The sequence below is a fragment of the Gallinula chloropus genome (genome assembly GCF_964237585.1).
Source record: "Gallinula chloropus genome assembly, chromosome: 19".
NCBI lineage: Eukaryota > Metazoa > Chordata > Aves > Gruiformes > Rallidae > Gallinula > Gallinula chloropus.
In genome coordinates this window covers 6,126,537-6,149,876 of record NC_140104.1, presented here as the reverse complement: position 1 = coordinate 6,149,876, position 23,340 = coordinate 6,126,537, and the positions used below count along the sequence as shown (strand labels likewise).

General features: G+C 48.4%; 1 protein-coding gene across 1 annotated transcript in view; it reads left to right on the top strand.

Annotated features, from left to right (window-relative positions):
- The window catches only part of CALN1 (calneuron 1), a gene marked incomplete at both ends in the record, with an annotated part of 131,051 nt that overhangs the window by 40,015 nt on the left and 67,696 nt on the right, over positions 1 to 23,340 (top strand). The window contains one exon of the mRNA XM_084272914.1: positions 22,254 to 22,397. Coding sequence (XP_084129040.1) covers positions 22,254 to 22,397 — 144 coding nt within the window. The remainder of the gene's footprint in view (positions 1 to 22,253; positions 22,398 to 23,340) is intronic.

The following is a 23,340-nucleotide window of genomic DNA, read 5'->3' as shown; positions in this document are numbered from 1 at the left end:
ACGATATGAGGAGAAAAATATTACTCCGTAGCAAGCTGTTTACAAATCTGCTAACCTTGTTCAGTGCTAGTAAAACCCTGGGCTTGGTGTGCTGCGGAGCACGCTAATTACTTGACAGAAATTATGCCACGGTGTCTTTCCGAAGTGAGATACGTTGGCTCAGCCCCACAGCTGGGCCCATGTACAGCATTTTATATAATGAAGTGTGAATGTTTCTGCAGCTTTTCCATTAAAAGAGGGAGTGTGAGGCAGGGAAGAGGCAGACCCTGCCAATTACCGGCTGCTCTCTCCAGCCTTTCCTCGTTTCTGTAATGGGGCCATTCTGCAAATGGTGAGTCCGGCCGTTATCAACTGAGTTGAGTGGTGTTGGAGGCACCTCTGGCCAAGCTGTTGCTTCTACCTCCACGTGAGGCTGGTGGAAATGGTCTAGTGGGTTCCTGCTGGAAATGGCCATGGTGGACAGCTGCTGCGGGCCCATCAGGTGTGTCTAGTTTAGGGGTTCACATATTGCTCGCTGTCACTCCCTGGGGCTTGGGTGGCCATGGAGTGGAGATAGGAGCCACTCCCCATCCCATCATGGATGCATAAACACTTGTAGCAGGGTGTTTTTCAGACGCTGTGGTAAAAGGGCATATGACTACATTGAAGGTAGATATCAACTCCTACAGATGGAAGACCCCTGACCCTCCCAGTGGACCTCACTGGCCTGTCCCTTTCATGGGTTTTGGGTTCAGGGGTGGGACCAAGCTCCTAGCCCCGGTAACCTGCTCATGGAGCAAGTCCAGAGGAGGCCACTAAGATGATACAAGGGCTGGAGCACCTCTCCTATGAGGACAAGCTGAGAAGGGTTTGTTCAGCCCAACAGAGAAGAGAAGGTTCTGGGGAGATCATAGAGCACCTTTCAGTACCCAAAGTGCTACAGGAAAAAATGGAGAGGGACTGGTCATCAGGGAGTGTAGGGATAGGACAAGGGGGGATGGAGTTAAACTAAAAGAGAGCTGGTTTAGATTAGACATTAGGAAGAAATTATTTCCTGTACAGGTGGGGAGGCCCTGGGATCCCTGGCTGTGATCAAGGCCAGGTTGGATGGGGCTTTGGGTAACATGGGATAGTGGAGGGTATCGGTGCTCCTGGCACGGGGTGGGACTGGATGGGGTCCTTTCCCACGCCAAACCATTCAGTGATTCAATGATTCAGTGATCTTGGAGAAGCTCCTTTTCCCATGGGAGCTGCTTCCAGTACTGCTGGTGACTGCAGTGAGGTGGGATGGGATTTCCACCTTGAATATTTAGGGGGTCGTTTGTTTTGGGTGCCTGGAAGTTTCTTTATATTCTCCTACTGAAAAGAACTTGGCAACAGACTGTTCATCTTCTGAAGGTTTTGGTGGAAGCCCAGTGTTTCTGATGACTGCTGAGTGTGTAGCAGTGATTGAATGGACCCAGCTGAAAGGACAGATTAGATGAAGCCGATTTTGTGGTAGTTAGACAAAGACTTTTCAGCCTGAACATAGCTGAAGGTACAGTAAATCTAAGTCTACAAAGTGGGTGAATGCTGTGGAAAATGAGAACAGGGAACAGTTGTTTTCTGTCTGTTCCAAAACAAGAGCTGGAACACATCAGATGGAACTTGCAGGAGGGGTTTCAGAAGAAGAGGAAATGGATCATCACGTATTGCGTGGTTAAACTGTGGAACTCCTTGCCACAGGACAGACAAAAGTAAACGTGATCATAAAAGGAACTGGAAAAAATCTGTGGAAGAAAAGTCTTGGGAATGTTTAAAGATGGACCTTGGTTGACTGTCAGATCTCCTCTGCCCTGCTCTCACCTTTCACAGGCATAGACACACAACCATTGCTGGTGATTTGAAACATGTAAGTGTATCATGACTGGCCTGAGCATTTCAGGTCCTCCTCATTACCCTTCCTTGGGAAGATGTGAACTCAGCTTGACAAACACTGCCCTAAATGATCTTCCTCCAGGCTTTGGGTGAGCACAGGAGATATGTGACTTTGTGAGAGTCCTACCAGTCCCTTGCTGGGATTTGTGTAGTACTGCATATGTGTGGTGAACCAGATGGGAGGGAACAGAGGAGGGAAAGCAGCTGATGTGCTGCAGCAATAAACCAGCTGACAAGCTTGGGAGTTTTCCTCCTTTTTCACTCTTCTGCACTGTTACTTATTGACACTAGAAGAGAATCTCAGATGGAGATGAAGAACAAGGAGCTGGCTTTTTCCTTCCCCCACCTCCTGGGTCACACACAGTTGTGAAGCAGCTGTCCTCTGTGTCCAGGCTGCCCTGGTGTGCTCCTGCTGGGATGCATTCCCTCCCCAGGCAGCTGGCATGTGGATACAGCCTATGGAAGGAGCAAGGCTGGGATTTCCCTCCTCCTTGTTATCCTTGGCCACCATCAAATCCCCTGGAGCTATTGGCAACCTACACAACTTGCAGCAGCTCTCCTAATAGCTCTGGTGATATTGTTTTAGTGGAGTTATGTCTCTGAGATAACAGACAGACTTTGTCCAGCAGGATGGGCTCAGCTGGAGAGGGATGCAGGGAGTCTCTGCAAGCAGAAGCTGTGCACAGCCTGGGACACAGCACAGTGGTGTGTTTTCCAGTTGGAAAGAGAAGCCACTTTCATGGTGCAGGAGTAGGAATAGAACAGAATGTTGGGGGTTTTCTTTAAAATACCCAAAACTTTTAAAAACTTCTTTGTGTCTGAACTGACTTGGAAACATTGTTCCCTTGTCACTGGTTTCTTAGCAAGATACTTCCCTAGTTCTGTCTTTTCTAAGGTGTTTTCATAGGAAACTTCTGAATTAACCCCTGTGGGTGTTGGAGCAGGGTCCCTGAGCCATCTGCTCCCAGGGCAGAAGAGTTGCACACCTCTGTAAGACCCCAGAGCAGGCAACCAGCGGGGCACACGTCTGATTTCCCTTGCTTGATTTAGGGAGTTGTGTGGAGGTTGTGTTAGAAAAGGGATTAGTGCTGGAGCCTTTTTCTTTCTGCAGTTGGTTTCTTCGTGCTGGGAATCCAGACTAGCAACTAGGTTTACTGTGAATTTAATTAGGTATTTAATGGCAACGCTGCCAAGAGCTGTCAGGTGGGGTTTTTTTCTTTATTAAATTTCTTATGAATCTAAATAGATTAATATTTGCAAGAAATACTTCCAGAGTAATTTTATCAAACAACTTCATTATTGCCATGGGAAATTCGATGCAATTTTAATCTGGGACCAGTTCCACTTTGCAGTCTAGCTAGACTATGAGTTTTAGAGGTAGTCTCCATGTGAGTATCGTGTCTGTACTGCACGTGTATGTTGTGATGATTTATTGAGCCTGCTGCTGCAACTCTGGCCATGCTACCTGTCTCTGCTGATACCTTGTGCCGGCAGATGATTAGTTAATAGTTGATGATAATGAATAAAATCCTCTCTTTGCTGCGTTAGACTATTAAAAGCGAGGCAAGCGGTGCCTACAGGTGAGTGAGATAACGACAGCAGCCGATGAGGATGAGCTACAGGAGAGCTTGTTGTAGTTACGTCAGCCTCTCCTTTATTAAAACTTCAGCTGGAGTGTTTATTTTAGCAATGAGTTGCTCCCCCCTCAGCAACCCGAGACAGCAAATGAAGTATGCACGTAGTGGACCTGTGTGGCAGTCCTCGAAGCCCGCTGTCAGATTGATTACATAAAGTGCATTTGAAATCAAGTGCTGTACAGTCAGCTCTAGATCATTTTGCAATCATTTTTCATGTGCCAGTAAGTAAAACCAGTGAATAATACAGCTGGTTGAAAGTGGGGAAGCTACTCTGTCTTGTAAATCTGAACGGACCTGGCTGTCTCATCCCTCTGCCCTTGAGTGCAGCGCAATCATCATGACATAAATAACAACCGCAGCCATAGAATGGAATTATACGGGGGCTGCTATTGTTAGTGCTGTAGAAATGAGGCTGGCAATACTTGGAGGACCTGAGATCAGAGCTGAAATAGAGGTTGAATTGATTTCCTTTTCTTTTTTATCTTTTGGGAGAGAAGGAAAATGAACCAAGTCCCGCTACGGTGGTAAAAACTTGCTGGAGGTGTTTGCACGGTGGTGGAGCAGCAGGTGCCTTCCCATTGCCTTCTCCCAAGGCTTTTGCTTCCATGCCCTCCTGAGGCAGCTGTGCTTCTTGGTGAGCCGTAAGCTCCTGGTCTGGGGGTCTGGATGACCTCTGACAGTCACTGCTTGGGAGCACTCTTGGCCACCCTTCCTGCAAGGTAGCAGGAAGGAGCATGCGCTGCCATCCAGCAAGACCTGGACAGGCTGGAGAGCTGGGCAGGGAGAAACAAGATGAGATTCAACAGAAGGAAGTGGAGAGTCTGGCACCTGGGAAGGAATAACTGCTGGAATCAGTACAGGCTGGGGGTGAGCTGTGGAGAAGGACCTGGGGATCCTGGTTGATGACAGGTTGGCCCTGAGCCAGCAGTGTGCCCTGGGGGCTGAGAGAGACAATGGGATCCTGGGGGGCATCAGGAGGAGTGTGGCCAGCAGGTCAAAGGAGGGGATCCTCCCCCTCTGCTCTGCCCTGGTCAGGCCCCACCTGGAGTGTTGTGTCCAGTTCTGGGCTCCCTGGGATAAAGAGGACAGGGATCTCCTGGAGAGAGTCCAGAGGAGGCTACGGAGATGATGAAGGGCCTGGAGCATCTCCCCTGTGAGGAGAGGCTGAGTGAGCTGGGACAGTTCAGCCTGGAGAAAAGAAGACTAAGGGGGGACCTAATTAATGTTTATCAATATCTTAAGTATGGGATGCAGGGGGAAATGGGCAGCCCCTTTTCAGTGTCTGTGGGGACAGGACAAGGGGCAATGGCTGCAAGTTGGAGCACAGGAAGTTCCCCACCAACATGGGGAAGAACTTTTCCCCAGTGAGGGTGAGGGAGCCCTGGGACAGGCTGCCCAGGGGGTGTGGAGTCTCCATCTCTGGAGATATTCCAGCCCCGTCTGGACACCGCCCTGTGCAATATGAGCTGGGGAGCTGCTCTGGCAGTGGGGTTGGACCCCATGAGCTCTCGAGGTCACTTCCAATCCCTGTGATTCTATGATTCTGTGATCTCGGAGAGCTGATCTTCCTCCTTTCAGTCTGAAGTTTCAATCCAAATGTTCTCAGGATGAGGAAATGTGCTCCTCACCCTCACTCCTTGCTGGACACTGCCAGCCATCAAGGTCAGTCTGGTTGGAAGCTGGCAGATCGGCTTGTGGGATTTAGTCACTGAGGTCCTTGTCTCGAGAGCCCGTGGCAGAAGAAAGTACCTGGTACCTCAACTCCAAAACTGATCCTGTCTCCTGGTCCTTGTACATGCAAACCCTGTGGCTCTGGTCCTGCTCGCACTGTGGTTAGGGTGGGATGGGATTTCAGCCAAGTCAAGCCATTTTCAGGCTGAGTCCTGGTAGGGAGAAGGAGAAGGTGCAGCTTGATCTTCAGCTAGGACTGGAGGTCTGCAGGGGTGCAGGGAGATAAGGAACCATCTTTAGAGTGTTTCTATTGAACTGCCATGTCAGAAGACATGGTGCTGCTTTGTTCCCTGAAGGTGTCTCTATGTTTGTGAAGGAAAATGCCCAGAATTGCTGGGAAAGCAGCACATGAGCTCCACAAGGACAGGAGACCCAGGGGATGAAGTTGCCTTGTGTGATTCAAACTGGTTTCCCATACTTGTGTAACACCATATCTTCCTTCAGAGGACCTCGAAGTGTTATTTACCCACAGAAAGTTTACCAGGAGCGTGAGCTTCAGTGCAGGGCTGGAAGAAGCAGCTGTGAATGTGGGAGTGAAAAGCCCTTTCCAGAACTCTTGTGGGCTTGGCGAAAGGGAGGCATCAAAAGGCTGTTCCAGCATCGGGCTAAAAGCATAGCAGAACAGGAAAGGGAGGCTTGCTTTTATCTCACCCCTGCCCACTGCCTAAAGGCCACCTCTTGAAGGAGACAGAGATGGAAGAAAAAGTTCTTTCCATGATTTTTTATTTCCTTATTGGCTCTCGCTGCACCTTTTGTTACATTCAGCTCCTCATTCCTTATCGAGTTCCTTGCATGCATAAGATACACCACATATTTCCCTGACATGTCTACCTACTATAAATATCCTCATGAGGAGAGAGAATATGGAATATATGTGTGTATATATACTCTCTATGCATCTAGAATCCTAAATGCCATTTTCCCAATATTGTGTCTTTAGTGGGAACTCAGTGATTAGGTGCATAAAAGGCTACAGAAGATGACAGTTTCGCTGTGCTCAGTTTTAATACAAAGAGTACTACGGTTGCTAAGAGACTGATATTTCAAGTTTGGAAATCTTTAGCCACACTAGATATATTATCTTGGCAAATTGGACTTTCTGAGTTGGCAGCAAATGGAAAAGAGTAACTTTTAAAAATAGAGATAATTTAGATGACGTCAAAGACATCTGGTGTCCTTTTCTAGAAATGTGAGACTGATCTATTTTGCTTATGTGTATAAATCACTCTGCACCCAGTGTGAGGTTTTACTTAATGCCTACATTTGAGTTTGATTTATTAATGAATCCCCTTTCTGTTTAAGATATGTAGCCAGGTACATTTTAATTAAATAGGCTTTCTGTTTGCAACAGACAGTACCTGTCAGCCCTGTGCATCCAGGAGAACCTCAGCTTTGTGCCTTTGTGCAAAGCAGGATTTTGTAGTGCCCAGAAACACCCACCAGGCTCTGCAGTGACTCAGAGAGGACAGTCACTTATTTACCTTCCCAGGAGATGTGCTCCCCCATCCCCACACGGACCCCGGCAGTGAAGACTCAGACCTTGCTAATGGGCTGCCTCTCTCAGCCTAATTCCCACCCTGAGCTGGTAGGTGCAGGGAAAGCAGGGAGGCGTGTCTGGGCTTATTCATGCCTTCTCATCCCTGATGCAGTTTGGTTTTGAGAAGTGCCAGTGATCCTGAATGGCAAGGAAGCTTTGAATGACAGCTGGAAACCGGCTCGGGACTCTCTCATGCCATGCAGAAGAGGCAGTGGAACAAAGAAATGAGGGAACTGGAGAAGGAACTGAACTGGGCAGCGTGAGGCTGACAGGAGAGGAAGGAAATAAATTAGAAATGGCTCAAGGATGGAGGGTGAGAGGACAAGGCAGCAGGTTGCTGCGGGACAAGGATGACGCTTGTGTAGTGAGCGCAAGGGGCAGGAGAGGAGGGGAGGGATGCAGCCCAGCAAAGGAAGGGCACTCCAGGAGCACAGCCAGGATGCCCATGAGGAGAGTGATTTAGGGAGTATGAGCGAGAAGAGGATCAAAGATCTGCAGGTGGATTTTCCAGCCATAACCTGTATTGTGGCAGCATCTTTCCTAGGGATTCATCAGGGTTCCAGCACCTGAAGTTACACAGACAAGGCACAGCCACCTTTGCCATCTCTGCACACTGGCTTGTGGTGCTGGGGAAGGCTGGTCCTCCACTTTAGGTGTTGTTCTGCCTCTCAGACAGAGATGGATTGCTGGGCATGAATAATTTTCTCCCAAGCAGAGCTTAAGCTGGCCTTCTCCACAGTTGGAAGGAGCATGTTTTAATTTTAATATCATTGGTGAAAAGCAATTGCAGCCTATGCACTTGATTACATGTTCAGGTTATGAGATTTTATGTTATTTTTAGAAATGTTCAGTTGTTCTGAGGACCAGGAGCTACAGAAATGGCCACTGAAGTGTGAACATGTGATATATTTTGAAAGTATCATGTGAGCATAGAGTGAAATGATGATAGAGGCAGGTTACGTGGTTTGTTCAGGCTTAGACAATGCACTGTAATTGTATGTCAGAAGTCAGTCAAGTTTGATACCGTGCCAGCTAATTAAACCATCCTCTCTGAAGAGACTTACTGTACTTTCAGCTTTTGCTGTTTCCTTCTCAAGAACAAAAAATAATCCTGAAGGCAGCTCTTGCATTCAGCACTCACGTTGGCATTAGTTTGGATGGGAACCAACACATGGGCGATGGGAGCTGTGACAGAATGCTTGTCTTGTGTGACTGGTGTAAGCCAGGTTGGTTTCCACTAAAAGTGATGAAGGGGCTGAATGCCATCCCATGTACTGTGTGCATCTCCTCTCACCCATTTTTGGTGGCTTCTCTCCATTTACATTTTCCTGGGTCTGTGAGACAGGAATCCTGCTGTGGTTTTTGTTTCTCTTGAGTAGTCTCCTTGGGTCTCCTATCATTATGTTCATTTCCACATGTGTCACTGGACACAGTCCATGGAGCGATGAAGGTGGGCTGTGTGGGAAGGAGGCAGTGCAGGCTGCTAGATAGTGGTGAGGAGACACCTCATGCCTTGAAGGACCTGCCTCTTGGACAGTGGGCTCACCCTGTCAGGTAAGAGAGTGCAGGCACAGGAAGGAAGATCTCTTTTTGCATTTACCAACATCTCATTTCTCTTCTTGGTGACAATCTTCCTGCATTTTATTAAATGCCTGAAAGGTTTAATTGAGGGCAACAACATATGGGTAACTGCCAGAAATGAGGAGTTGTGCTCCCCAGGTCACTTGTGGTCTAGTGGATGGTCTTGTAGGCTGGCTGAAGGCCACTGGCAGAAGAGCAGTGGCCAAGAGGAGATGAAGATGTCTCCAAGCATCCAGGGCTTGCGTTCTTACGCGTGTGGTTTTACTTCCATGTGTGAAGTGTTGAATTTGCACTTAAAGTTGGAAAGTAAGAGCTGTTTCTCAACTAATTCAGTCTTTCCTGGGGGTTTTTGTGACCTCACCCCATGTAGGATGCCCCCATGGTGTGTACGGTGGGTACAGCCTGAGAGCTGGATTTTTGGTCACAGGGACCAAAGTGCCAGACTCCTGGGAGGAGGATGCTGACTGCACAACCTGCTCTCCAGGGAGCACTGGATGGAAGAAACATGGTATATTTTCATGAAAGGAGGGAGGGAGAAGGTGTCCACTGAGAGTCCTTGTAGCCTTTTCTGTTGCCAGGAGAGACTGCCACAGCTGAAGGCTTGAAGTGGCTGGGGGAGTTTGGATCCCGTATAGACAGTCCATCCTCCTGCACCAGGCATCAAGCCTGCTCTGCAACACAAAATGGGTACTTTAACTCCAAAAGATGTATTTTTCTTTTAAGTGTGTTTCACTGCAGCAGCCAGAGGAAGAAAACTCTTACTGGGACTTTATTGCCTGCTGACATTGGCTACTCCAAAGCTTAAAAACCTCAAAGCTTAGCTCCACAGCCACTGTCAGAGCTGGACTGGGGAGGTGGGTTAGCCTGGGAGCATTGCTCTTGGGTCTGATAAGTGAACTTCAGTGGATGTTATCCCCACTGTGAATGGCTTCAGAGACTGTTAAACCTTGGAGAGACAGAGTGAGGTTACCCTGCTAACTCCTGTTGTCACCCAAGCAGATCTGATGATCTGCAAGGACTGAAATAATTAGATTGTCTTGTTTCTGGTGTTCTGGTCCAAGCAGTCAGTACAGGCAAAGGGTCCCAATCTCAGTTCTTTTCCACCATGCCAGCAATGTCTCTCTTCATTTTGCTGGAGAAGGAGTTGCCAAAATCATTGCTGTACTTGGGAGAGGAAAAAAACCCTAAACAAATAAAAAACAGGAAGGAAAAGTTAACTAAAGGTAGAAAATGAAAATAAAGAAATTCTTCAACATTATTTAAGCAGTCTTTAAAGCTTGTGAGTAAATAAATCCCTTCTAAGTTGGATTGTCTGTGCCTGCCTCCAACAGATATTTTACAATTGAATTCTCAAGGACTGCTTTCAGGTACACAGCACAGAAAAAGTAGAGAGATTTATTCTTAGGAATGCTTTATTTTTATGCAACTTCGATATGTAGAAACCACAGTTTCATTCAAATAAACAAACAGGAAAGAAACATAAATATTTGGGGGTTGGACCTGATGGTCTCTCAAGGTCCCTTCCAACCCCTATGATTCTGTGATTTCAGTTGCTCTCCTGGAATTTTTGGGAGGCACAAGGTTTCTAATGCAGCATTTTCCTGCTCTATGCAGGAGATAAACACAGTAAAAAGTAACCCAGAAAAGTTTCTCCTACATCTGCTATTAAGCACTTGGTAAGTAAAAGCTTTCCCTGGGTTTTGTTCTAGTTCTGGCCCCTCCCCCAGCAGCCAGCACAGGTGAGCTGAGTCAGCACAGGTGAGCTGAGTCAGCACAGGTGAGCTGAGTCAGCCCGGGCTGTTTCCACACCACCTGACATCACTCCCCTATAAAAGGGGCTGGTTGGGGAGAGGTAGGGGCTTGTTGTCTCCAGGACAGTTTGAGTGTGGCCAGTTTGGTTGGTCTGGCCATCGGTCCATCTACCTGTCCAGCTTTCCCCCTGTCAGGCAGCACTCTGTAACCATCAGGTCAGTAAGGTACTGTGTGTTATCACTGGGTATGAGTGTAATTGGTTGTTATTGTTCTACTTTTATGGGGCTTTTGTCAGTGACCTGTCCTTATCCCAACCCACGGAGGTTCTGTCTGTCTCTGCTGTGGGAGGAAGTGAGCAGTGTGTGGTGCTCAGCCAGTTTGGGGCTGAACCACCCCAGTTTGCAGGTGGAGTCTCTCACGTCCTGAGGGTGCTAAGCAGGTCCCTCCCTGCCTCAGGGAGCTGATGTGCTTTGCTTAATCTCCTCAGAATTGCAACTCTCCAGATCAGTAGAGTAAGTTTGTTGGTATTAGTGAGCAACTCTCAGTTATATGTTTCCATTCCTGTCTGTGGATGTTCAAGATCAGCCTGGGAGGGGGTCTGAGCAACCTGGTCTAGTTGAAAATGTTCCTGCTTAGAGCAGGGGGGTTGGACTAGGTGGCCTTCAAAGGTCCCTTCCAACCCAAAGTAATCTATGTCCAATGATTCTATCAAACCTTGGGATTGGTTGGTTATTTTGGCATGTCCTTCCATGTCCTGGGATCAGCATGTGTGGATGCCAAACAGACTTTCTGAGGTTAACTTAGCAATAAATATTCCAAAACTCCATTTAATTTTCTTCCCAGTTCCAGCCCCTCAGCCTGTAGCCTTGCCCAGCAGAGTGTGCACTGGGAGCACAGCTCTGGGAGTTTTGGACAGGATTTAGGAAGGAGATTTGTTTGACTTTCACCCTGACCCCTGTAGCAACTTTGCACAGGGTTGTGGGGTTGCTCAGGAGCAAATGTCCAAATGTTTGTGGAGTTTCTGCAGGCAGGCTGAGTAGGCACATCAACCCTTTACAGTGTGTATGGCAGCCTGGGAGCCCTGCTCTCTGATGATAGTCTATCAGCAAGACAACAGGTTGGGGGTAGCAAATGCAGAATAATAGAGCATGTCCTGGATGCCAGGACGTGCCTGGATGCTGCCCAGAGATAAAGACCACAGCAATTTCCATTTGCCTCTAGTAAGGTCTTAGTACTGTATCAGAGGAACTTGTGCTGATAGAGATGCACCTTCAGCCAGAGAGAATGAAAATCTCAGATAATGTAGCTCTGGGGCAAAATTTAGGCTTTTTTTTTTGTGATTTGCAATGAGTTTTCTGATATCTGCATAAGGAAATCCTTTGGAATTGCAAAGGGGGAAAAAAAGACATTAAAGCTTTATCAGATTTGTATATGGGCTGAAAGTGTTGCTGTGGTGTCTTTTGGTGCTTCCTGTCCCTAAATGAGTGCGTTTCAATGATGCTTTGTGATCATGTTGGGAAAAGCTTTCTCAAATTGCTTTAGACTCTGTAAAGCAATAAACTTGGGCCCAAAAAGTATGAAGGGAGCTGGGGAGCTCAAGCTGCTTGTCATTCTTCTGGTGGAAACACTTTGCCCCAGAAAAATGCAGATTTGATTACATTCCCTGTTGACAATGGCCTTTTCAACTGGAAATAGAAGAGCTTCATTTGGGTAATGCTGCAATATTTCCTTGTGAATTTCCAGTTTCACTCTTTAAAAATATTAAATATTTAATATTTAAATAGAAAATACTGGGACAGAAAATACTGGGACTTGGCTGTGGTTGAAGCCTTTTCTAGCAACAGTTCCTGAGCAGGGATGCTAAACTGCACAACCACTGCAAGGAAAGCAAACTGGAGAGCAGGTTATTGCAGTGTTTTCATTACCTTTTCTTTTGGCTGGGATAATTGCAATTAACCCTTCTGATACAGCGTGGCTGCTGTAAGGCTGGGGAAGAGGCAGCGTCCAGCCCAGCTGCCCGAAACCCAGCCAAGCACAGGATTGTAATTTGCCACCTGGCAGAGCTCATGTTTCAGGTGGTCCCTCCCTGCCCACCTTCCCCTCCCTGCCCCGCGTCCCTCCCTCCCGCCCGCCTCTCCGTGCCCCGCGTCCCTCCCGCCCGCCTCCCCCCCCCGTCCCTGCCCCGCGTCCCTCCCGCCCGCCTCCCCCCCCCGTCCCTGCCCCGCGTCCCTCCCGCCCGCCTCCCCCCCCCGTCCCTGCCCCGCGTCCCTCCCGCCCGCCTCCCCCCCCCGTCCCTGCCCCGCGTCCCTCCCGCCCGCCTCCCCCCCCCGCTCCGTGCCCCGCGTCCCTCCCGCCCGCCTCCCCCCCCCGCTCCGTGCCCCGCGTCCCTCCCGCCCGCCTCCCCCCCCCGCTCCGTGCCCCGCGTCCCTCCCGCCCGCCTCCCCCCCCAGCTCCGTGCCCCGCGTCCCTCCCGCCCGCCTCCCCCCCCAGCTCCGTGCCCCGCGTCCCTCCCGCCCGCCTCCCCCCTCCCTGCTCCGTGCCCCGCGTCCCTCCCGCCCGCCTCCCCCTCCGGCTCCGTGCCCCGCGTCCTGCCCGCCTCCCCCCCCCCCCCGTCCCTGCCCCGCGTCCCTCCCGCCCGCCTCCCCCCCCCCCCCGTCCCTGCCCCGCGTCCCTCCCGCCCGCCTCCCCCCCCCCCCGTCCCTGCCCCGCGTCCCTCCCGCCCGCCTCCCCCCCCCCCCGTCCCTGCCCCGCGTCCCTCCCGCCCGCCTCCCCCCCCCCGTCCCTGCCCCGCGTCCCTCCCGCCCGCCTCCCCCCCCGTCCCTGCCCCGCGTCCCTCCCGCCCGCCTCCCCCCCCCCTCCCTGCCCCGCGTCCCTCCCGCCCGCCTCCCCCCCCCGTCCCTGCCCCGCGTCCCTCCCGCCTCCCCCCCCCCTCCCTGCCCCGCGTCCCTCCCGCCCGCCTCCCCCCCCCCCCCCCCCCACTCCGTGTCCCACGTCCCTCCCGCCCGCCTCCCCCCCCGTCCCGCGTCCCTCCCGCCCGCCTCCCCCCGGGCTGCTCCATCACCATTCTTTCCCTGCCATGAACTCTCCCATCCATCTGCAGTACTGAGAGCTTGGATTGATCTCCTCTTCAAAGCCGCCTCCTTTATCTGAAGGCAATCCTGAGACTTTTGGGGCAACTAAGGGAATTCCCAGCGTAATTAATAGGTGTCAGTGGAGGCTGTGGAGCGTTGGTGCTGTGGGGTTCAGGTAATAAGGAGTTGGGTTGTTGCTGGTTTCTCAGGGATTTGTGGATACGGGAATATCACCTTGAGGTAAAAGTGCTCAACAGAATTTGGAGACTGTAGAGATTGTCAGCCAGTGAAGATAAAGGGGTACCCATTCATCCCATGCAACTGCAAATGGAAATAAAGGTGGAAAAAATGGCCTGAACTGAGGGGATAATAATATAATTCACTGCATTAAAGTTTGAGTTTCTATGAATAAATAGCAGAAATAACAATTTCTTTCTAGCCCTTGGCCCAAGACAGCATTTCTGGCATTACTGAGTGCTTCCCAGAAAGTTTCATTTCAAAATGGAGCTGCCTTTGCTGCTCTCCTCCTTTTGAGCCAGGATTATTGTCTGTAGGACAAAGGCTCATATTCCTGAGCCTTGAAATGGTGAAGAGGGATAAATGGTGAAGGTGTGTGAAAGTCAAATTTGGTTTGCCAAGCTCCTGTTCACAAGGTGTGCTCTTAGTGAAGCAATTCATGTGTTGTTATCACTTTGGCTTTTAAGGAGAGAAACTGTCCTTTTCTGGGACAGAGCAGATTCTGGCACTTATGGAATAGAAAATGCACAGGAAAGGGTGATTTTGAACTGAAAAGCATTAAAACACAGGTATAGTGTGGCCCTTCTAAGGGGCAGTCTCCCACCTTGGGTGGTAATAACAGAGAAGCACGTAGTGGGATTAATTCCAAGTGCCAGGTGATAAATCTGCTGATCAGAAAAGGACTAGGGGGATGCTGAAGGGATTGGTCCTGTCCCACCTGGAAATGTTGGTGGAAGAGCAAGGAGCAGTATCTCAGCACGGACTTAGAGGTGTGTGGGCTTGTCTCCTGAGTCCTGAACAGTCACTGCCAGGGACCCAGATCCTTCTCTGGTCCTTAGTATAACCATAGTAAAGACACATTAAGTTGGGTTTAATGTGCCACTGGGTAGCCATGTGGAAGTTAATTAAAGGTGGGGGGGACTGGGAAAGCAATCTAACTCCAGTAAAACTTGCCATGGGTACTGCCTGTCCTGACTCGAGGGCTGTTTTGTGATGGGGAGAAGGATGCCAACTTATCATCGTTGTCAGAGCCAAGTCTCTGGGCATTTGAGATGCTGTAACAAATGGGTCTCTGCGTAGCTGTTTCGAGGACATTATTCTAAATGGCAGGTACCTACCTTTGAATAGCAGGCAGTAAATTTCCAACAGAGAGTGCTCAAAGTCTAATTAAGCCACCTTTGCAAAGTCTAAGGAAAGAGCTACAAATGATGGAAGAGGTTATATTTCCTGAGCAGTTATTGCCAGGCAAGTCCACAGACTGAAACTCTCATTTTGGGCAGAAATGTACGAAGACTGTTCTGGCAGTAAATCAGTGCAGGATGCAAATTACATATATTATAAAAAAAAAAAAGGGCAAAGAAAAGCTAGGCAGCCATTATCTCTTGAGCATTAGTGTGAGTCGTCCCTAAGCAATCTTGAATCAAATCACTCTGAGATGCTCCAGGGTAGGGTTTTAAGCTCATTACCTATTTATGTCCAGTAAATGTTTCACTTCTGATGATGAATTGAGTATTGATGTCAATAACTGAAATCAGTAGCTGCCAGGTATTATAGGTTTATGTCTAGGCAGCTTTAAAAAAGATATGTTGTGAAGTTAAACAATTCTCTACGTGGCTCAACTGTTCCCAGGAGATTACAAACTGTGCGTGAGGTTCTCTGAAGTGGTGTAGTGTCATGGGAGAGAGAGTGTTTTGTGCCTGCTGTACGTAAAGAGTGAGGGAAGGGTAAAGAATGGTTTGTAATAAAAAGAACTAGTGAAAGCAGAGGCTGAGGTTTCTTTGGAAAACAGTGGAAAGCTGTTCTCTCACTCAGCTTTTTAGTAGTGTATTCCTAAGTTGTAGACAGAAGTTATAGTGTGCATCTTAAATTTATCTTTCCTAGTAGTGATATTCCTTCATTGTCAGGAGATCCTCTTCCTCTTCCTTTCCCCTTCCCCTTTTTGGTTTTTATTTCTATCAAGTATGAATAATGAATTTTTATTCTACCTTGAACACCTACTGCTTCAACACTTCCAGAAAGCCTCACAAAAACCCCAAGTCTGACTGCCCACCACATCCCCATCACAGAGACCTGAACTGGAGAGGACCATAACCCCACCATCGTGAGGTCTGCACAAGGACAAAAGTGGCTTTCAGCAATGGTGTGCAGTAGCGGCCAAGCTGCAGCTCCCTGGTGATCAGCAGGTGTAGGGCTCTGGGGCTATTTGCAGGTATCTTCCAGTGTCTCAATAATTCACAACAGGAGAAGAACAACAGCAGCACAAGCACAGACTGTGCAGGTCTTGAAGAATTCTCTGAATTTGCATGTTTTGCCCTAATCTGTGTGTTTGGAAGTACTTCTTGCTCTTAGCTGCAGAGCTTTATGGGTTGGACAAGTCAAGAGAAGGATGGCTTATGATAGTTGCATTGAATACCCCACCCACCATGCCTGTGGGCACACAGGGTCCCATGGGCTGAGTCAGGACACCAAAATGCCTCTCTGGAAATGGCATAAGGTGCAGTGCCATCTTCACATCCATCTCCTGCAGAATGACAGTGGAGCTTAGCATAAAATGCAAAAACCTTTAAATGATGCTTTCCATCCAATGAATAGAAACAAGACATTGGCTTATGTGGCAAACACCCATCCTGATGCTACTGTTTGTAACAGACCCATGTTATGAGCCATTTGTTTGAGAGAGTGAAACCACAGAGCCCAGGATGCAGCAATGCATCAGGAGGACCAGAGATCTGAGCCAAGTTTTTGAACAGAGATTGGCAGATGATGAACCTCAGATGATCCCTCATGTAGGAATTAACATGAAATCACCCTGTGTTTATGCTGACAGCTGCAGTGTGCACTGATATGCTTGGAGTAAGAATTTTCTTAGCACACAGAGACATGGGCTGGGCTTCTTAGACAGGACATGGGCTGGAAGAGGTCCCTGAAGGCAGTTCCTACTGCTAGAGGTGACTTGGTCACAGGATCTGAAGCTGCCCAGAGTAGGTGATGCCCCATGTTGAAATGCTGCAGCTGTTGCTCAATACTGAAACTTTTTCTTCTAATTGTCAGTTTAGATTTGCATTTGTTCTTGGATTGATACTGCTCTTCACCTGAAATAGCTTTTCTCTGTCAGGGATGTCCCCTCCATCTCTCTGCCCTCCTCAGCGCATTGTAGATGCAAACCAGAGCACCTCCATGAGTCAAGCCCTGCTCCCCTCTCACCCAGCAGCCAGGCCATCTGCATCTTCTGTGACCTCCTCCTCACTTCTTTCATTCTGAGTTCATCCCTCATCCCCCAGGACCACTCTGCACTTCTCTCAGGCACTGGAACCTTGATTATTCTGTATCGTGCAATGTCGAGGGCCACAGCACAGCATCTCCAACCCCATGCAACCTTCTGTTGGCACTGGGGGGAGCTGAAGGGGAGCCCTGTCTGTCTCCTGGATGAAATTATGGGCGCAGCAGGGAAATTTATGGGGAAGACTGGAAACTGTTATTTTGCCAAATTCTTCTGAGAGCTGGTTTTCAGCACCATGAATCCCCATTGGCTCCATGTGATGCTGCAGGGTCTGTGCAATCACAGGCTGCTCTGCACCCAGAAGGGATGCAGCTGCTTTTACACAGCAGCCTCATGCAAAGCTGTAGGAGTGCTGCTGTCCACACTGGCCTGCCCTCAGAGTAAATATCCTCAGATATTCCAATCCCACCCCTGTTGCTTGTATGAAAAGCTTCTGTTTGAGTATTTAGTAGCAGAGATTGCCTTTATGTTGCACGTTTATATGGTAATGGGGTGTTCCTGCAGGTTACTTGGCAGGTGTTAAATGTGTTTAGGAACATAACCATGGGAAATGTCATTTCTACAAATCTTTTTTTTTTTCATGGGGAAGGAAAAAGTTATGTATGAAAAAGGCCCTCAAAGGAAACAGGAGACCAGGCACTTAGTTTTGAGGCAAACCTTTCTGAGCTGAGATACTTTGAGTTGACTAGCACTGGTTTGGCTTTGCATGTTTAGCATACTGGGGTGTATCTGAGCTGCTGTAGTGCTGAGCCTGCTACTAAACCTGGGTATTTTGCCCCGTTTCCAGCTGCACGTTTTTGGCAGTCCTGACAGGACTTGGTGCTGAGCCTCAGACAGGTAGACATAGCTCTGGGCTGTAGTGAAAGAGTTTGATCTGGAGATGCCAAATTGTTTTGCTGGGATTGAGAATAACCAAGTGAAGCATTTCGACACTTCCAATTGGAATATGTTGGGGAGGGGACAACACACATTTCCAATAGATGAAAAATGTAGTTATTTTGACACTTTATTGCAACTTGCAGTAAAAAAAACCCAACCCCAAGTGTAAGAATAGCAGATGGAGGGATGGAAATTTCCATTTTTTTAAACACACGTAGTAGCTACGAGACTCACTGAACAGTTCACTCAAGGACATGCTATTTGCAGCTTTTAGATCATTCAGTTTGTGCTTTGGTGCCCAAACCTGCAATTAAGTGAATGAGATGACTTGCAAGATTTCGGGTGGTGGTATTTCCTCTCCTATCATCCTAATGAAAGTAACAATATAGGACTCTGATTGTAATTACCATGCACTTAGGGTGTGGTAGTTACAGTGTAATTACAAAATTTATTATGGGGGTATTTATGCCCAGTGAAATAACTTAAAACCATCTGCAGTGCCTGGGGATAGCTGGTGGACACCAATGGCTTGGGCTGAATTTACTTCCCAGAGAATCATGGTTCATTGTCATTCAGGAAGCAGAACTAGAAATAATGAAGGTTGCCTCTAGTTACCAGTCAGAAGGAAACCATCTGTAAATAAACCTGGTACTGAACCTGGAGAAGATATGAGCAGTGGAAGGGAGTGCAAGGACCTGGGCAGATGTGAGAGTAGAGAGGGGAAGGGCTGGAGCAGGTGGATAAGGATGCTGTCTTTGGATCCTAGATGCAGATGAAGAGAGTTAGGCTGAGGTTGAGGTTCAGTCTTTCTTTGCACCCTTCAGAAAGGTAATAAAAAGAATCATCCTTTCCCCTGATTCTTCCTTCCTTTCTTCCCAGAGGCATGTAGGGGTAGTTGGATGGCCACATGCTCCAGATCAGGGAAGCTGAAAGGTGTAGGTGTTAAATGTGAGGAAAGAGGGGGGATGAATGAAAAACAACACTCCCCATACACAGCTTTGGAATGTTTAAATACCCCTGAGAAATGAGTGCTGTGCCTTGGCTCCTGTGGGACAGAAATCCTCATGTGAGGGAAACCACTGAGCTGAACTTTGCCAAGAAGCATGCCCCAAACCCAGGTCACCATGCCTGCCTTTGCCCAGCCAACTCTCAGGCAAGGGCCCTTCTGCTCTGAAACCTTGGCCAATTCACACAATACTCCTCCTGTCTTGGTGGACTTTTTGTCCTGGTAACTTTTCCCAGCCTTGTATTATTTGTGGATTTAATGAATGTTGTGTCTACTCCTTCTTTGAGATCATTAGTGAAGATGTTAGTAAGGATGGGGTCGGATGCTGATCCTTGCTCTCCCTACCCTGGTCCTACCCTGGGCTCCTTGAGAAGTGACACTTCCTGAGGCTCAGGCCAGTGGCATCACCTGCAAAATGGGTTACTTTCTGTTCTCTTAATCTTTCTGTAATTTCTCTTCCTTTTTCCCCTTTTATACTCTAATGTAGTTCTGTCACCTTCCTATATTTGGGAGTAAAAGAAGACACTGTATAGTAGAAAGGGGAATAAATTGCACCAAAGGAGGTGCATGGGGAAAGGCAGCTGCTGGGGCAGCATCCCTTTGACACCCTCTCCCTTTGTTATCTTTAAAGTAAAACAGGGCTGTGCTTTTCTTGACCAGGGCGAAGCAGCCCTGTGCAGAGCAGCTTCCAGCCAAACTGGAAGAGGTCTCAAAGTTTCTTCCAGCAATGTCTTTGTGGAGAGATTTACTCCATGGACCACATCCACTCCCAGTTCTGAGCCAGGAGCATCAGTTGCCATGGCGACTTCTTGGGGAAAGTCATATGGGGAAAGTGCTGATGTATTTTTAGCTTTGAGTAATGAAATTTAGCAGCTGGAAATAAAGGTGAGAGCCAGCCAGGGTGCCACAGGTTCACTGACCGCTGTTTGAGACTGACTCTGCAGCAGTGCTTGTGGGAAGAGCTGGTGGGGCTGTGTTTGGGGAGGATACTCCAGCCTGTGGAATCACTATAAAGAAAAGCTGATAAGGAGGTGGTGTTACATGTAAAGATAAAGAGGAGGCACTGACTGAGGTCATAGCTGCTCCGTGTACAGTGCGTTCAACCTATAAATAGCTCTTCAAATATACCTCTGCACAAATGGTATTTATAGATTGATGAGTAAAAAAAAGCCCCAGTTGGGGTCAGGTGTTGATGTGTGAAGGATGTTTCAGGCTTGGTCAAAAGTTCAGGTTTCTGAGGGGTAGGGAACAGAGCTGGACCCCAAACACGTGGGGTTTTCTCCTCTGATCAAGGCTCAGAGTTCACAATGCTGTGTCCATGCCTTTGGAAATCAGGGTGTCTGGGGAGGATGCTCACTGCATGTTGGCATTTCAATATCCTGCAGCAAAGCCCCTGTGCAGACATAATTAATTGATGTGCTCTGGCTCAGTCTAACTCACATGTAAACTTTTATTCGCGTAGACTCATATTTTATTTTCTAAAATACTTTCTCCTCTCCCTGCAATATTTTCAGTTCTTTTGTCTTCAGCTGTCAGAAGTTTATTTTAAAATTAATTGATTTCAATGTAATATTTACTGCACTTTAGCTTTCAGCACAGCATATGAAAATAGATTTCACTACTGCTGGCAGCATCTAATGGGATTCGTTCCTACTCCAAAGGCTCTTTGCATTATGTACTGATACTTCTAGCTGAGCTTGCTTTGAACAGCCTCACCATCTTTCCATATCACCCAGCTTACCCCATGGCAGGGACATGAAGGAGGCATTTCAGGTTAAGAAAGCCATGGTCAATGCATACCTGAAGTGTAGATATTGCAGATCTGGCCCAATATTCTTTGGGATTAATAGGAGCTTCCCTTTCTGCATCAGTGGGCTCTCTGGCTGGATTAGAAATTGATTATGTCTTGTTCTGATAAACAAAGCTGTGGTGAAGATTAAGCACTGGGTTGTGGGGGCACCTTGGCCCGTCACCAAGGTATTGCACCCGGCAGGAAGCGGCACATGGAAATTGGAGAGGGCTTTGCTACCACACTGGTGCTGTCAAGGGAGGTGCTGAGCTTTGATGTGAGGTGATTGAGAAGCAGCCCTGGAACAGTAAAGCTTTAAATAACCTATTAACAAAGATGTCATTTCCTGGTGGGTTATGATGCTCTGGGAGGACTGACACTGTCCGTTTCCTTTCATGCTGCTGCAGGGGTCTGGTGCCTCCTTTACACCTGGGAGCAGAGGGATGGGATGTGCCTGGAGTCCATGGCACAACTGACAACATTTCCTCATCTGAGCCTTAAGGCCTGAACTACCCAGAGCCAGACAAACTTTTTCAATCCAATGTCTTCCCTGATACAGAGTATTTTTTTAACTAGTTAAGGGTTTTTTTGAAAACAAAAAAGAAAACCCAACCCACCAAACTTGCTGAGTTTTCCATCCCACTTCTCCACTGAAATGCTTTCACGTGAAGACTGAACCCCTCTTTGCAAAGTTGCAGTAGGCCCCAGCATGCTGGTTTTTCATATATCCTCATTCCCAAAAGAGGTGTGATAAAGCATCCTGTGTTTTCCTCTCCACAGCATGGTGCAGAGACAGCTTAAATCAAAGCAAAGAAATCAACACTTCTTTCTCTCCCCACCTCCAACCAAATCCTTTCAAGTAAACAGGCTCCTGGCTGGCTGGAATGTTAACATTTCTCTGTTTGGTGTTTGCAATGGTCAGATCTGGGGAGATGGGGTGGGAGGAGGGGCGGGCTTTGATTTGAGAGGTCTATGAGGAGTGTGAGATGTGCAGAGCCGTCGAGGCAGCGGATGTGTGGGGGTCCTTCAGGTGCTGCATGAGGGGATAGGGGCTGTTAAGGGCTTGGAGGGGGGATATGCAGGAATTAAAAAGCAAAACAAAGTCAGATGTCAGAAGCTGAGCCAGGCTGAGGAAGGATGATGAAAGTGATGGCTTTGACGCTGTCAGCACTTTTATTGATCTGTGGCTGTTTATTGCTGTAAAACAGTTATAAATTAGAGGCAAAGCTATGGAGAGGAGTGAGAGATGGAAATTGCCTGGGTATGGTTTAAAAAATGTCTGTTCACATTTATTGGAGGAGGGAGAATGTGCACGTCTGGGCTTTGGCTGCAGAGCTCCGTACCCCGCGGGGGAGGCAGTCAGCACCCGGCTGCTCCTGTTCACACAGTTTTGTTGGAGAAAGTCAGAGCTTGCTCTGTGCCCACGTGATGTAAAGTAAATCTGAGGGGCTTGGAAAAGAGCTGCTGGAGACACCCCCAGTGCAGCCCAGTGCAGGGGTTTGCTGTACAGCCAGAGGTAGGAAGGCTTTGGTTTCCCCAAAGGATGGTTTCCCCACAGCAGTCCAGGGCAGATGCTGCAGAAAGACATGGAGATCAATGTGTAATGAAGAAGTCATTTTGCACAGAATCCTTAGCACAGAAACATGCAGTGGGAGCCTGGATGCTATCAGTGTGCAGAGGTGCAGACATGAGTGCACACACACACATGTGTGTCTGTGTGACCATACCATGGTTACCCTGCCCTGAAATGATCAAACATAGCCATAGCTGCTTCTGTGTCCTGTGTGTTCAGATGCATCAACCAGGGAGGGAGTCCTCCACCAAAATAACCCTTCTATTCTTCCTTCTCCTTGACAGAAATCCGTGAAGCTTTCCGGGTGCTGGACAGGGATGGGAATGGCTTTATATCCAAGCAGGAGCTGGGCATGGCAATGCGTTCCCTGGGGTACATGCCCAGTGAGGTGGAGCTGGCGATCATCATGCAGCGCCTTGACATGGATGGTGAGTCCTCAGTGGTGGTTATGCTCTGTAACTGGTGGAGGGGTGGGGAGGGCTTTCCTAGTCCATTGCAGCCCGTGGTTTTGGCTTGAAGAATCTGTGGTTCCCAAGGAAGGCTTGGAGAGGAAGCTGTGCAACTTGGCCATTCACCAATGCAAGGAAAGGCCAGATAATCATGAGCCATCAATTTCTGGTAATAAACCTACCCTTTGGGCAAGCAAACCATGCAAGGGAAACAGACCAGCTTTTATTTGACCAGCTGATGGAGCTGGGTGAAGGCAGGCTGACTCTTGCAACCCTCCTCTGCAAAACTGCAAGTTTTCTTTCTTTCACAAGGCTGTTGTAAGCTTCCTCTGTGCATTCCTGGGCAGCATCTGTCCCAGTGCCACTCACTGGGAGATGACCTGAGCACCCAACCAAGCAGAGCTGCCCAGTCCTGTGGTTTCACTGGTCCTTGCGAGTAAAAGATGCTGTGGATGGGAGCTGTGCTGTGTTGTAATGAAGTGTTGATTGTTTTTGAAGAAGTTTAGAAGGGTGGAATAATTTTGAGCCAAGTCCTGCTGTGAGAGCTCGTCAAACGATTACTAAGAGGTAATAAAAGAAACAGAACCCACCATTAAGGGGAAGAGAGAAATGCAGCATCAGGATCCTGGAGCCAGGGGGGACTTTTTTACTGCTGCAAAGCTACAATCAGAGTTGATCACAATGAGTGGGTTGTCTTTAAAATGTCCTTGGTCAGAGCAGGAAGGGAGACTTTCCTGGTGCCTGAAACGTGCAGGGAAGCTGGGATGTGGATCCAACTTTCTCCCCCTGCTTCTGCAGGCAGCCACAGCAGGGCGGAAACACTCTGCAAAGTTAGATGAAATAATGCCAAACCAGAGTGCTGGATGCAGCCCTGGCCTGAAGGGGTGTGGTTGGCAAGCCCATGCAATGCCAGCATCCTTGA